Raw genomic sequence first — 15968 nt, forward strand, 5'->3', positions numbered from 1 at the left:
AACAGCCTGTTTTCTTTAATAATATTTAAGTACTTCAGTTGCTAATTGCTGTTCAGCATGAAAATAGTCTTTCATGTTTTGGGGGGGATTTCTGTTGCAAACCGTAGTGCTTTGTCTGGATTTTTATGCCAGCTCCCAAGTGAATAGGTCATTGCATAGATTTGTATGCAATTCCCAACTTCTAACAAATCACCTACATAAGTATGGGGTTCAACGTAATTTCCTCTTACTCCTTGTGCTGTGGCTAAAGATGCCTGGTTTGTCTAGTTGTCCATCATACTCAGCTTTGTTTTGAGTAACAGTACCTCACATTGCCTGAGCAGCCACTTGCTGTGCAAGTGAGCATTTTCATGGAACAGTGTCACTTGTCTCTCTGAGCAGTACTGTCACACAAGAAGAGAGCCAAGAACAGCCTGAAATTCCTCAGCTGCAGAGTGATGGAACAGAAAACAAAATGAAATTTCCAGACCCTCAAAGAGATGACATGTTAGCCAGAAGAACTGGAGCTTTTCTTAAACAGCCTGGGCCCAGTGTTAAGCAGTTCCTTCCCATGCCATTTTCACAGCAGCAGAATAAACAGGGCACTGCTACAGAACTTGAGAAGAAAACCACGAGGTAAGAAAATGGTGTTTTTCTCTGTCCCTTTTAGCTAGACCTGTGGGCTGTTTGTCAAGATCTCTTTATCAGGAAGATTTGCTGGTGGCCCAGCTATGCTTGTCCTCAGTTCTCTGCTAATTCTTTCTGCTCAGTAGAAGGCAGTTGAAGGTTTCTAGCCCTTTTAGAAAACTCATGTGGAGACTCGGACCAGAGTTCTTACCAGATGCAAAATTCTAACAACGTGTGGAAAGAGATCTGTGTAGCAATTACACTTGCATTACATTTGTAAAGGTTTCTGGTTAAATATGAGGTAATCATTACAAATGTTTCCAGCTAGAAATGGAGATGCTGGATGTAGTAGGTTAGATGATTGTCTATGGCTTAACTAGTGCCAGTGACTTCCTAAGAGGAAACCTTTAGGTCCTGAGATTCTTCCTGATAATAATGCTCAATGTCCTTCTAAGCACCTTTGTTCAGATGTTTGAGGCTGTGTGTGTGTTGAAGCTCATGATGAATGATAACAGAGTTATCATTTGGTGGTTGAACCACATGCAAGCAAGAACGGAAAAATTCTTACTCATCAGCCTCTTCAGAGTACTTGAGGAGAAGGATATGCATGTACAGACATGGATGAAATACTGGCTTTCATCTCAGCCAGGAGAAAACAAACCTGTCATCTACCATAGGATTCAACAGTGGCTTGGTGTTGAAAAGACTTAATACTTTTATTTTCAGTGGTGTTCTGGACAGTTTATTTTCTGACTTAAAACATGCTACAAGAATTTGACTCTTAAAATTATGGATTTTGTTCCTGCCTCACTTAGCTTGTCCTGTGTCAGCTATTTGGGTTTGTAGGGGCTGGTTTTTGTTAACTTATAGTTATGCTTTTCATTATGTATGTGTGATTTTTGAAGTATTGCTTAATACATCCCTTTACACTACTGCCTTTGGCTCACTCAGGCCTGAAAAGTGTCCACAAGTCTACACTAATAGCTCTGGAAAACCTGCAATAGAACCACCACAAGAACAGCAGCAAGGGCAGGACAGTCTCCCACCTAAAGGAGAAGATGAGGTTATTAGTACTGCCCAAGTGGCTGAAGATGGCAACAGTGAAGTCCACCTTGGTCAAACATCTAAGCTTCAGGAGGTTCCTGAGAAAAACAAAATGGAAACACTTTCATCCAAGGATGAGCATCTGCAAACGTGAGCTTTCTGGTGTGAATCACGCAGCTTGCAGACCCCTGTGTGCACACTTCAGAGTTCAGATTGTGCATTGCCTGGTGTGTTTTCAATCCAGACTACAACACTGTATGTCAGTAATACACATTTTAGAAACAAGAATTATAGTTGTGTAATGCATTTTATTTTGATTTTTTAAAAATATTTAATTGAAAGCTAAGTGAAAGGAATGTTTGATTACCGTATATATGTTGAATTGCAAGAAAAGTTTATGTAGAGGAGATGCTAAAATGTACTCTGCTTATTGAGACATGCTGATTCTATTTCTCCCATGATTAATGTTGTAGTATTGACTTTTGCAAATGATGCTCTTTTATGATAAATTCCATATATATATGTATATATGGTTTGCATAGCTCTAAAGAAAACTACAATTGTAGTGAATGCTGCTTGTTTGTGTATTACCGGTAACTTTTTTCAGCTATACTCCCCACCCTGAGGAAAGAAAACCAAAACCAACTAACAAAAAAAACAAACCAAAAAGCAAACAATGCAATAAAAAACTCCAAGCCAACCAACCAACCAGCCAACCAACCAAAAAAAAAAAAAACCAAACAAAAAAACCCGCACCCAAACAAAAACAACAACAAAACAAATGCACAAAAGATAAACAAAACCAACTAAAAATAAAATAAACAAAAACACCAAAGAAATCCCCAAACACAAAAGCAAGACCTACGAAAGGAAAAAGGAAATCCTGTGACTCACTTTCTGACTACAGTATTTGTCTCTTTCATGCTTCAGTTATAGTGGTACTAAGCACTGCTGTGGAATGTAACTGTTAATTTTTGTCTCCATTCATTGCATGTATGGCACAATATAAATGCCAAGACATTGTCTATTTTTATGAACTATTTTCTATACACATTTTAGGTATACTTCAGCAGATTTTTATTATGTGGGGCATACGTATGTGTTTAAGGAGGGATGGGTGGTGTTCTCATGTAGTTTGACCTCAGGATGGTCAGGTAAGTCTTGTTTGATGAATACATAATCCCTGAACAGTATGGTTCTATTTTAGTCAGCTTTACTAGTAGAAGTGACAGTTGTGCACATTATACGGGTCCAGTTGCAATTGCTACTTAATGTATTTATCCACAATCTAATTTTATATTTGGTCTTGTAGATTCGGCCCCAGAACTGCTGTGTCTGATGACGCAGAGTAAGTTGTCTTGTGTTCACAAGATTCTGTTTTAAACAACTTACACTGCATGCTTTCCCATCTTTCTACTAATTAAAAATGCAGTTGATGCATCATTATTATTTTGCAGTGTTTTGGCAAATAAATTTTTCAGACAGCACTGAAAAATGGAATGCGATATGGCTTACATTGCAGTTAAAAATAATTTCTATATAAAAGTCCTTAAAAACTAAGCGTAATACTAATGTCCAGCTGTTGCTTAAAGTATTGTTTCCTCTTTTTTTCTTTTATTTTGTCTTGGATTTCTTCTGACTTTCCATTGCCTCTAGTCAGCTACTAAAGAGAGTTGGGTGAATCTGTGTGTTGAAGAAAAAAATGAAGTATGAGGAAGAACAGGAAGAAATAAGAAAGCCCAAAGCAAAATAATATCATTGCAATCTTCAGAATAATTACCAGGACGATACATCTTTAGCTGAGCCTTTATTCTCTTTTTAAAACTTTATATTCAATCCCTTCCAAGTTATGTTTAATTTAATAATGTACTAAATTTCAATTTTTAAGTTCTTCACCTTGATGCATCACTTTTCATAGAAGGAGTAGAACTGACATTTATTACACTCAAAAATTTTAATTGTTCATGTATGCATACAAACTTTAGTGTGGAATAGGATGCAATGTCATTTGGAAAGCTCTTTGGAAGTGTTAGCTATTTAGAAGAGAAATAGTTGGAAACTACACACACAATAATATCAACGTCCTTCTGTTCACAGAAATGCACATGACCTTGTCTGTGTCCCAGATTAAATCCCAAAATATAAACAGTATGGAGAGTTGTGGGGGTTTTATAATGACTATACACAGTGACTCATATGCAATTTTTCACCCTTTCCTCTAATGATAAAGCTTAGAATCATGGCCTGAGTGTTCTTTACAAGTTCATTAATACCTTTATGCTAAGCAAAGCCTTTGTTCTCTGACTACAGAGTAAGCATGATCATTTTCAAGCAGCAGGCATCTGTCCAGGCAAATGAAGGGTGAGATAAGAAGAGCAATATAACATAGAAGTGTTATACTTAACAATGGGGACATTCCAGCTATTTAAGAAAGCCTGCTTTATGATTGAATTTTTCATCTCTGTATGTCTGTATTAAATGCAATCATCAGAGAAGGTACATGGAGATGCCTTCAAACAGGCATTGCAATGGCCTTGGTGTTATAATGTGAGAGTAGCAACGATAAATAAATCATATTGCTTATTCTATACCTATTCTTATTTTGTTTTAAAAGGCAAAACTATTAATATTCAAACCTCATTGTCGTCCTTTCCAGATGTGCTACAGTTTACAGAGCAACTGTTTTCCTATACTGGCTTTTAAGTTTTTATAAAAAGTAAGACTGTGTTTTCCCTTCTGAAGACAAAGTATTTATGAAGACTCTAATAAAACTTGGCTGTCAAGCAGGAAAAATAAATTGAACTGACATTTAAAATACTTTTTAAATGTTTGTCAAGTCCCCATTGAAAACTGTAACTTGAATTCAGTCTTAGACTAGATGCTCTTTATTCCAGCAGCAACACTAAGGACTCTTTTTATTAGACTGGCAAAGTTCCCTTTGCTAGTTAGAGAAAAACTAGATATTGTCATCAGCCCTGGTCTGTCTTAGTGTCCAGAAAAGACAATACTTATTGTGTTGCTGCTGACCAGGCCCATTCCCATCTCCTGAAGAGAGAGAATTCTTGTGGTACTGTGATAGTTCTATGTGAGTTTAGGCTCATAGTGAGCTGAAATTTTTGAGTATTTCTTTACTAGTCTAATTTTGAGCCAGTCTGTCCCTTTTTATGTTTTGTTGGAGTTTCTTAATTCTTAGTATGACTGTAAAATGGTAATGCAGACACATAATAAATGCCTTACATAAGGATTGTAACATATTCTCATAAGAAGGTTTTTTTGCCTTATCTCTCACTTTTAAATTAATTAATCTAAACATTGAAGTCCTTTGGATTTTTTAAATTAAAAATTTATTTAGACCTGTTAAAAAAAAGAAATTGTTGCATGGTATCGCTGACAGGAACAACCGTAATTTGTAATAATAAAGCAATGTAGCTTGAAAATCCCAACATCCCAAATACACTGTTGGTCTGCACAGTGCTTTTTCCCAGATGATTGTTAGAACAGCAGGTCTGGTACACAGGTCAGCAGAAAGGCCTCTGGCTTCAGGACAGAGTTTGTATACAATCTTTGGAGCTGTGCTAATGGCAGAAAGTTAATGAACTTGAATTTGGTCCAGTTACATATTCCCTATCTACTTGTGTGCTGTGTGCCTGCTGGCCCCACATGTATTTGAAGGGAGCAGTAAATCTAGTTCTGTTCATGGAGGTGTTAGTGATTGTCTGGAGCTATTTGTAGATTGTACAAGACAGAAGTAGGATGAAATTATGTGGGACTCACAGTGAAAAGTGTCTTTGGCTAGAAGCTCAGAGTTTTGGCCTCTGATTCTTTTCTAAAGATGAACTTGTCAGAGCAGTTGGTGTAGACCTTTCAGTTGGCCTTGTCCATGTACTCAGGAAAGGAGGTTTTTCTCCTTAGTGATTACTACATATTGGTCAGAGTGGAGCACAGTGCTTTGAGGTGGGACTCCTTCAGACTGTAGTCTTGGGAAGATGCTGTTGTGGAATAAGATGTTGCTGCAGAGTTGAAGTTTGAACCCACCCAGTTGCTTATCCATGACAATGAAGGCCCAGCAGCAGAAGGTGACTGCTGAAGTAGGAGGTGCATGTGGGGCTGTAGTGTATAGTTTGACTCCTGGCCAAGGCTAAAGGCTTTTCCAGAGAACCTTTTTTACTGCATTGTTAATAGTTATAAAACTTGTTGCTGTCTTTGTGCACCCTGTGAGACCTGTATGAATTCAGGGAACAGACATTAGACCTATATTAGGAAATCCAGGTATTCCTTCTAGATAGGCAAGATTGTTCCATCCCAAATGGCAGAGAGTGTGTACTTATGCTCTACTAGGACCAGTAACCACCATTTCAGGTCTTACCTTTCCTCCTACTGCGTGTGAACGAACAAGTGTTTGACACGAGAGAAGAGCTACACTACCAGTTTGACCCAGTAGGCACAAGGTATCAAATACTGAGCACTAAAGGCTTTCTTAGTGTGTTTCAAAAACTCTTAAACTGGAATAAACCCTATAAGAGTGACTTTATTGTGAGTTGTGCATGTCCCAACCTACCTCACCAGTCTGCCAAATACGACTCATATTTAAGTTTTAAAAAACAACAACACTTGCCATCCCTTTAGGTTTTGTTATTTAGGAGTGTTCCAATCCAATGCTGGGCAATGCAACTGTTAAGCTACCCAGAGAAAAACCCGAATTAGTGTAACCCTCAGCACTCTGTTTAAGGGGTGAAGCACAGTAATATGTTAACTTCACTGTTCATGCTTAAAGGCAATAGGATGTTTATTCTGTCCTTCATTTCTGAGTAAATACCTACTTAGCAGGATGGAATCTGTGCACGTCCTTTTCCATACACTGTCCAGACCTTTCAGATGTTTTCTTGAGAGTGGCATTCCCATCTTTGCTTGCCTGAATACAGATGCTGGCTCATAAATATATGCACAGCTTTCCGTGAGTATTCACTTTGAATACTGTGGACACAGTTGCCCACAATTTTATCTTCATTGGATGCTTCTCCTGCTAGTTGGCTCATTGGCTCACGTAAAGCTGCAGGTAATCATTTGAGGACTGCTGTGAAATCACTTCATGTGGAACTGCATGGCTTTCTTTACAGTTTTTTTTTGCTTTGAATGGCACAACTGAGGTCATGTTTTACTAATAATAAGTAGTAGAGGTGGAGTGGTAAGCATGTTATCTTTGTGTGAAAATCTTTATATAATATAAAGAGATGCATAACGTCAAACCTTTTTTTTTCCTTTAACTCTCCAAAGGTCAGAGACATAAATAGCAAAAAACTTCTTTTTTGTCCTGGACGTCATCTTTTCCTTGTTAGGTTAGCTGTATTAATAAGTTCGTGCTGGTAGCTTTGGATTTCTTCAAGGCAGAGAGGGGAGGAAAGGGGAAGGGAAAAAGTACCATGCCATTTGAACTGAGTGTACTTCTCTGAGTTTGTAGCAAAAGCATTTAGCTGGCCATGCTGTCCCTGATGTACTTCTCAAGCCTTCTTTTACCCTGAAATGGAAAATTCTTTCTGTGGTGTTAATCAAAGTGATCTTGAAAACCCATTGGGCACAAATCTTCAGAAAGTAAAATGTTCTGAACGATAGAATGATTTTATTAAGAGCTATTGATGGAAGTGTAAAGTTAGTAGTGCTTCTTAGTGAGATATAAAGTTGTGGTTGACTAACAAAATGGGAAGTTGAGGAGTGTAATGCCTGAAGTGCTGTGTGGGAACCTTAGGGATGCTAACAAGCCCGACTTGGGGACTGCTGCTTTTGGGAGCTTTGTAACAGAGCAGGTGTCTGATTCTGCTGTAGCACCCTCATGTGGCTTCAGCTCTTACAAGCTGAAGGAATATAAGCCTCTAAGTAAGACTGGGCCTGTTGTTATTTTTCCCTTGTTTAGGAGTATGAGTATGTTTGACATGAGATGTGAAGAAGAAGCTGTGGCTCAGCCTCATAGCAAAGCTCGCCATGAGAAGCTGCAGAGTGTACACAACCAGCTGAAAGAGGATGAGACCAGATGGCAAGATGTGAGTACACAACATTGTCTGCAATGCTGGCAGGCACTGAGGCCAGATACACAAAAACAGGACAACCTGCCAAATCTGCACTTGCTGTCAAGTGCTTAAAATAATAATGAGAGGTTGTTTTTTTCCTCAGTGGATTGTTGCTAAAACCATAGAAGTTTATAATTTGTTGTAAATCAAAGGATACAAGATCTTCTAGTCCCTCTGCCTGTTCACCAGGTATTTTGCTTTTTAAATGTAAAGAAACTGTGATTAGGTAAAAGAATGGAAGAACAACTTCTAACTGCTGACTTCTCTAACTTTCCTAATTAGTCCATGTCCAAAGTGACAAATACAAGACTAAGTAGGACAGAGGATAAATAGGTCAGCCTTTTCTTTAACAAATTTGCATAGATACAGAAAATGTTAATGTTTTCCACCTTGTCCAAGCAAACAAATACCACTTCATGTTAGGTACACCCAACTTGGTTTTCAAGGCCTTTCCAAACCCTCTTTCCTTGATGTGTTTTGTTAAGCTGTCCAAGCATTTGGCATCGTCTGCAGCAAATTAGCAAGGACAGAAAAAAATAATCTGCAGGTAAGTTAGTATAAGGAGTTTTAGTTTCAGTTCTGTTCGTTCCTAAAGACTGATTTTAAATAAGGAATTTGGGATATTTTTTAATTAAAAAAAAAAAAACCCAAAACACAATAAAACACATCTCTTCAAGTATGGTAGTTTCTCATTACAAGGAAAGCTTCTGTGAAACACCTCAGAGAGGTTTTTGGTAGAAAATTTAAGGAAAAGTTAAAAACAAGTTGTATATACAGCTAAGTGACTTTTTATAGTAGAACAATGAAGGACTTGAGCTGAAAGGTCTTTACGTGTGGGAAGCTGTACTTTCCCAGCAGAGATAAGAATAAATCCAAAGGCATTCAAGAAGTTTGAGAACTCTGCTGTAGAATTGAAAATCCTCTGAGCTAAAGTTCTTACATTTTCCAGGCCCTTAGCACCTTCTACCATGAACTAAAAGTTCTTAAGAGGTACCGAATATTCCTTTATTAGAACATCCTTGGCATTCTGAGGGCTTTATAGAGACGTGTCATGCTCTGATATTTTAGATGCCCATGCTGTGAATTTGCCAACAATTAACAATTTCAAGGGGTTTTAAAATTATTGTTATTCTAAAGCATCAGAACTGGAAACGATAAATATGTCTGGTTTTCAATTATGAAAAGAGAAGGAGGGCTTATGTTAGAAAATTTGCTAATAAAAAACTAATTTCCCAACAATAGACAACAGTGGAAGAAGCTGAATAAAGAAATGCTTTGGTACTTCAATGACAATAATTAGTAACTGAAGAAAATGATAGGCCTATGTTTTATGAAGGGGATTATAGACTGATATATGTAGGTCATGTGAAGAAGCACTTTAATGAACATTCCCTTTAGTGTAAAATCAATAAATTGTGGTTTTAAGCTAAATTAAAAGCTTGCAGTACCTTCTGCTGTTTACCAATAAAAATGCAATTAAAATATTTGGGAAACCATGTAATTAATGAAATAGCCTTTGAATTGAGTATGTGTTATGAATATCTGGGTTTTATTAAAACCAAAAGTTGTTAGAGTGCATGAAATACAATCTGTATACCAATCTCCTGATGTGGAAAAGTTAATGATAAATGTTCCCTTCCAGTTTCCTAAGTTATTTTTTTCTTTGCAGAAGTTCTGCAATGATTACTTTTTACATGTAAAATTGTGCTCCTTTGCTAGTTGGCTGCAAAGAAATTTTACAGTTCAGAAAACTTCTTTACTGTAATACTTGTACTGTGAAAAAGACCTTACTTCTGTATCCTCCAGGATTTGTGAATTCATAAAGGATGCAAGGCATCTCAGGGGCCCATAACAGGTATCTCCTGTGACTCTCTGGTTTAGTACCAGGCCAGTTTTTCAGAAAAGGCAGAGAACCAGATTCAGACAATCTTCAGCACAATTTCAGGCAATCAGAGGCCAAAAAGACTGAGATTGTTACTTCAACAAGGACATCTCTATGTAGCTGGATACAAACCATAGACTTTTTACACTGTCACCTCTCACACTAGCCAGATATGAGCCGCATCACTCCCTAATCTCTCTTGCTCACATCTGGATCCAAAATAGTGCAGGGCGGCCATGATGAAGAATTTCAGTTTGGATGCTGCATTGGATTTTTCTATCAAAAAACCCCAACATCATGGGTCAACCATATTTGCATGTAGCTTAGCATGGCCAAAGTTGGAACTATAAACTCTCCAAGGCAGACAGTGAAGCTGTAGCTCATGGTGAAACAACATCCATTCCCCCAATGAACCCTTGCTTCCCATATGTCTGATTATTAAAATTCTTCACCAAACATAATTTTTTAACTTAATTTTCCTGGAGGATTGGATTTTGTTCCTAGTCTTGGTCCAAGTGAAAATGAATGTCCTGACTGGTCCTTTTAGGCCAAATGTCTTTCCAAAAGCAAAGTAAGCAGTGAAGTAATGAAATCTTTACTGTATCTTGCTATCAGCAGAAAATTCAGGCAACATCTTCATTTATGGCATGATTTCCTTTTGTCATTGAAATAAACAATGCTGCCTGCAGGTGATGGGAGCCTATTGCACAGGCAAGAACAAGTATTGCAGCCGGCTGGTTGGGTTCATTGTTACCTGTGGCCACTTTTTAGTTATTTGCAGCTCTGCATTCAGGTGCCTTCCTTCTGTCACAGGACCTGGCTCGGTGGAAGAGTCGTCGAAGGAGCGCTTCACAGGATTTGATTAAAAAGGAAGCTGAGAGAAAGAAAATGGAGAGGTTATTGGCTGGAGAGGGAACGAATGAGCGCAGGAAAAGCATCAAAACCTACCGAGAAATCGTGGAGGAGAAGTAAGTTGTTTTACTGGAGTGTAGTGGCATGTCTGAAAATGCTGTGTGCTCCATAGGTGATAGGTAACTGTGGGCAGCCATGCCTGCAGGCCTGAGTGAGGGAGAGGGGAGGATGTCGATGGAGCAGAGGAAATGGCTGTGATTTCCAGTGTTAATGTGATGGTTTCTCTTGTGTTGTCTTCCTTGCAGAGAGAGAAGGGAGCGGGAGCTTCATGAGGCATACAAGAATGCAAAGACACAGGAGGAGGCTGAGAGCATCCTCCAGCAGTACACTGAAAGATTCACTATCAGTGAAGCTGTCCTTGAGCGTTTGCAGATGCCAAAAATTCTAGAAAGAAGCCATTCAGTGGAACCAAATTCCCCACTGAAAGACCCAAATCCTCTGAGATATTTAAGGCAACAGTCACTTCCTGCTCCAAAATTCACTGCCACAATTGAAGCAACCATTGTTCCCACCACTGAACTAGAGCCCAGCAGTTCAACAGGACGCACATCTCCCAGCAAAAGTGTCTCCAAGGCTGTGCCTATGCTAACACCCAAGCCTTATTCACAACCCAAAAATACACAGGAAGTTTTAAAGAACTTTAAGGTAGGATACATCATGTGCCCCAAAGTCAACCAGGAGGCAAAGAGATCCTGCAATTATATAGAAAATGGTGGCAGCATTCTGATATTATAAAATTCAGCTTCATGCTCTGTGCTGCTTCTGGTTTAGTGGTTTCTTCACGTTTACCCGTCTTCTTAGAATCTTGACCTCTTCAGACTGAAATATTTGCACTGGTCATTTTAACTCCGGCTAAATTTGTTTGGGGAAAGGGGGGATTTAAGAAAAAGGCAAAGTGTTTCCTCAGAAAGTTTTTAGAAAAGAGTATGTGGTCATGTTTTTGTTTTGGAACAAAATGCAGAGAGTGTGGAGGCCCTGATTTTTGAAGCCAGACCTGAACTGACTTTTGTGTCAGGGGTCTGATTTTTGGCATGCCCAAACAAGTGTGTGCCTACTCCTTCAGAGCCAAGAGCCAGCTTGCCCAAAGATATGCTCTGTCTTAAACATGCTTCTCACCAAGGATAAGTGGGGAAATCTGCTTCACAGGCATAAGGAGAGGATCTAGGTTGTGCATGGAGGTTCAGTGAAGCAGATTGGTTCTAGGATAGCAGAGTAACTAGAGATTGATGGTGAGAGAGGGAGAGTGGCTCCATTGGATCTCAAGAACCATGCAAAGACTATGGGAGTAAAAGAAGTAAGAGAACTTGGATGAAAGCAGGGCTTCTGGGAGTAAGTCAGCTATGATTTGTGGGAGAAGAATTGGAAACAATATTCTGAAACCAGAATATGAAATCTGAGGAGTGTATCTTTTGACTGGGTGGTTGTGCAGAATGAGAGTAAGATACTGAACCAATGATGGAAAAAGCAAGGAACTGGGATGTATTAAAAAGGACAGACTAGAATAAGTCAAGTTTGAAAACATCTGCTGTTCACAGTGTCTGTACCAAAATTGGAGCTTACCCAAGTCTCATAGTAGTCATGTTGTGAACAGCGTGAAGCCTATTGGCATGGGTGCCCCCAGTCTCTAGAGTTTGGGTTCCCTCCTGTCTGCCATTGCTCATACTTAGCAAGTGGCATTCAAGGGTCCCTGAAGCCATGCTGATATCACAGTAGCACTGCTACCATGTGTATTCAGGCTGTTTACTTTCTAAAAAATCAGTCAGCTCTTTATAGCTAGTGAAAAAATTATGCTGTGATGTATAATTTATTGAAGTCTGTCCCAGCTCTTGTGGAAACCACACCCCACCATGATTCCTAGTTGAAACAAGAAGCTGATCATTCCTGTTTCTCCTATACCCTGGTTGGTATGACCTGAGTTTACTTTTTAGATATCAGTGAATTGTGGATCTTTGGGGTTTTTTCTGATCCTTGCCACTTTTTTCGTCAGGGGACCAAGATGTGTGTGTGTATCACCATAATGTTATTGCACATATAATTCACATATGTGAGAAGAAACTAACTCTTGAAGGCTCCTATGCCCCATGAGCCACCACAAAAAAATCTGTTTGAATCTTGTTCACATGATGTGAAAAAATGTGATTTGTCTCAGTAGGAATTATTCCCTAGCACATGTAGTTGTAGCATTATTTTCCCTTGAAACACCAGTCTGTCAATGATTCTTGGCTCTGGTGACAATGTGTTGGCTTCCTCCAGATGAGAAGGAAAGGAGTATGTTTGTTTAACTCTTCAGCCAGTGCATCTGTCCTGTTCATCTGAACGTTTGGTTTTCCTCCTTAATATAAATAGAGAAATGTCTTAGTCTAAACAGAGACATTGAAATGGATGGTGCAGCCTGCCAGTGTTTTCCTGGACTTTTTATTTTTAAGATCTTTCATAATCTGCCTCTCTAGTAGATAATCCAGCACACAGTCCCAGAAGACTTGGGGCTCAGTTCCTGCTCACACTTGTGTTTGGAAATAAACCCAAAGAGGGGTACTGTGTTAAGTGGACAATGTCAGTGTAGAAAGGGAGGGAACATTTTCATCTGAAAAACACTCAGAAGGAGTGAAACAGGTGGTGGAGCTGATTGTGCAAGGGCTAACTGCCTCCACCCTCCTGCACATCTGGCAGAGCTAAGGATGCCCAGCACCTCAGAGATGGCCTCTTAGTTGATCATGCTCATAAAGAACAAGCCTCTGCATGCACGTGTACAAGAAGTCAGTGGAAGGAGTTTGCCCTCAGCCTGCTACTGATGATACATTCTAAGTTGGAGTGCCACTCTTGAGTTATTCAAGCTGTTCACTCAGTAAGTAAGGAAGGATCTCTGTGCACAGAGTAGCAAAGCCCTCTTTACTCCTCATGCCTGCTGACAAGCCTGTAAACATCTGTGCTGTGGCCAGGCAGGAGCAGTGTGGTGGTACTGAGACATGGTCCTCTCCTGGTCTCTCTCCACATGGGGCCTCTTAAGGTGAAGGGCAGTGAGTTCTCTGTAGCAAGACTTCTCCTGTGTGTTTCTACAAAGAGCCCTTCAAATTGAAGGGAGTCCACCTCCATTCAGAAATTCCAGTGTAAAAGTGCCAAGAAGTTGTATCAATTCAGAGGAAGAAGCCAAAGCATATTTTGTACTTTCTTCTTTGCTTAAAAGTTCCTTAGCAGGAATATAGGGTCACCAAGAAACTAGCTTAGCCCTAGAGAAAAAGGTAGTCAAACTGTTTCCACACTCTCCTTTTCAAGGAGATTGCCTAAAGTAATTTTTTGGGAAACCACCTATCTATTTGATTGCCTTATGGAGAGGGTGGAATGGCCAGTTTTATTTGCTGGTGCCTTGATTTCCTGTTATGAACAATAAAGAAAAAAGTAGATGAACTCTGCTGCTCCTGTCCCTTCAAAGTTCACATGACAGTGCTTCAAAAAAGTACAGACTGCTAATACTATGGTGAGGTCATTGAGGTACATAAGCAGTTCATCAGCATAATTAGTCCTGGAGAACCTGCTTAGCTCTTGCATAAGGCAATGTAAAACACAGCAGTTTTGGTCTAAATTTAACATAAAATTTGATTTTTTTCAAACATCCTTTGATCTGTGATACCCACAAAGGGTGTCTGTATGTTACTGGGAGAACGGAATGTGGGAAACCAGGAAATCCAGAAAAATTATTTCCTTGTGCCTGTATTTTGTTTCTGAGCCCTCTAGGGTCACAGGGTCTTCTTCTGTTTTGGCCTGTTGAATGAAATATGTGCTTGGCTTCATCCCTCACTGATAACACAGACTGTGTTAATGATTGTAGTATCACATTGAACTCCTAATTTCCTAAATTCCTTGGAATGCTACTTGTCTCAGCATATTTATTTAACTGTATTCTGCAGGTAGATGGAAAAGTCAACATGAATGGAGAAAATGTCAACGGCACGGAAGAAAAGGATAAAGAATGTACAACAGTAATATTTACCCCTTCACCAACCAGATCTGTGAAATTTGATGGCGTAGCCAGAGGGGACAAGACCCCGGTAGAGTTGAAGAAGGACCCCCCAAGTGTTGAGCTCAGTTTACAGAGGCCTGCCACTCAGAGTGTGCACAAAGAGCCAACAGTAAGACCAACACGAACAAACCAGCCTTACTTTCTGTGCCAATTTTCTGTCTCATGATGTGTTTAATCACTAACTAATGATACCCAAGTGCCTCTGTTTGCCTTATTGCAAAAGGGTGTGCCCAGACCAGGAAAAAAACCTATAAACAAAACCCCAAGTCCTTTGTAAATTAAAGGCTTCTTCCTTTTGTATATGGGTAGAGAAATAGGAGGGTAAAATTAAAAGAAACTTTTTTCAGCCACAGGGTTGGGGGAGATTTTGGAGGGTTTTTTTTTTTTGTCTTTTTCATTTTTGTTGTTGTTTTGGGCTTTATTTTCCAGATGCCATGACGCTGATAAGCATGCTTTAAATGTGCTGGGCCAGGGAGAAATTGATTCAGTGTCCCAACCGTTGTGCAGGTTTATTCAGCACTTCTCCTAATGTAAGCTGATTAGATCAGCAACATAATTGGACTGTGTGAGCCATTATAATTAGTCTCAGTTTTCAGTTTTCAAAAGAGGATGTGGATGTGCTGGCAGTTCTGAACATTTGGTTTTCATTCCTCTCTCAGAAACATTAGAAAAGGGGATAAGCTATTGAAATGCTCAGAGGGGCCAACATGCTTCTTAACTGCCTTATCAGAGAAACAAATTAATTTTACCTTTTCATCTTTCTCTCCCCCTCTTCCCCAGAGAAAAAGGCAGGAGTAAAACTAGAGCATATCGCAGCAGGCATCTAGATGCTACAAAACTGTAATAAAAGTAGATAGTAAAAACAAAACAAGAAAGAAGGAGAGGATTGCAAAGAGATCATGTAAAAGGGCTGCAAGCAAGTGACAGCAGAGGGAATTCTCACCATTTTTTCCTGTGTAACAATAAAGAGAATTGGAGATGTGGTGAGAGTTGGAGTATGATAATTTTTACTTTCATCTCAGATTTCATGGAGGCATTGGCCAGATGGATAACAGGGAGCAGGCAGAGATCTGTCCTGGGGCGTGATGGCTCATTCATGAGAAAGGGTTTGTGTTTTACTCCCCTGCTTAACGGCAGTCTCTAGCTAGATTTGGACAACCAAATCATGGAGCCTGCAGCAATCATGGGAACTGGAGTGTGCCATGAGCACAGACTTGATTCTGTCAAGGGAGCTGGTATTGAGTCAAAAGTGAATGATTTGCAGGGAGGGCAGGACTGAGGCTGCTGCTGTCACAACAGTTTGGCTGTGAAGGAAAAGCCAGGTAAGCATTGCATCTGTTACAGAAGAGAAGGTAATGGGAGTGTTTGGAGAATAGAGAACAACCTCAGCTCGCTGGAGATTAGAAGGTCAATGACAATCCGAAAAGCAGCGAAGTGAAAACAT

At 39.5% G+C, this 15968-nt stretch overlaps 1 protein-coding gene across 1 annotated transcript in view; it reads left to right on the top strand.

Moving 5' to 3' along the window:
- Nucleotides 1-15968, top strand: part of LIMCH1 (LIM and calponin homology domains 1) — a 110540-nt gene that overhangs the window by 62276 nt on the left and 32296 nt on the right. The window contains exons 13-19 of the mRNA XM_031055289.1: nucleotides 382-615; nucleotides 1558-1800; nucleotides 2963-2998; nucleotides 7559-7685; nucleotides 10408-10562; nucleotides 10752-11151; nucleotides 14412-14633. Coding sequence (XP_030911149.1) covers nucleotides 382-615; nucleotides 1558-1800; nucleotides 2963-2998; nucleotides 7559-7685; nucleotides 10408-10562; nucleotides 10752-11151; nucleotides 14412-14633 — 1417 coding nt within the window. The remainder of the gene's footprint in view (nucleotides 1-381; nucleotides 616-1557; nucleotides 1801-2962; nucleotides 2999-7558; nucleotides 7686-10407; nucleotides 10563-10751; nucleotides 11152-14411; nucleotides 14634-15968) is intronic.

This window comes from Geospiza fortis, unplaced genomic scaffold (assembly GCF_000277835.1).
Source record: "Geospiza fortis unplaced genomic scaffold, GeoFor_1.0 scaffold40, whole genome shotgun sequence".
NCBI classification, from domain to species: Eukaryota; Metazoa; Chordata; class Aves; order Passeriformes; family Thraupidae; genus Geospiza; species Geospiza fortis.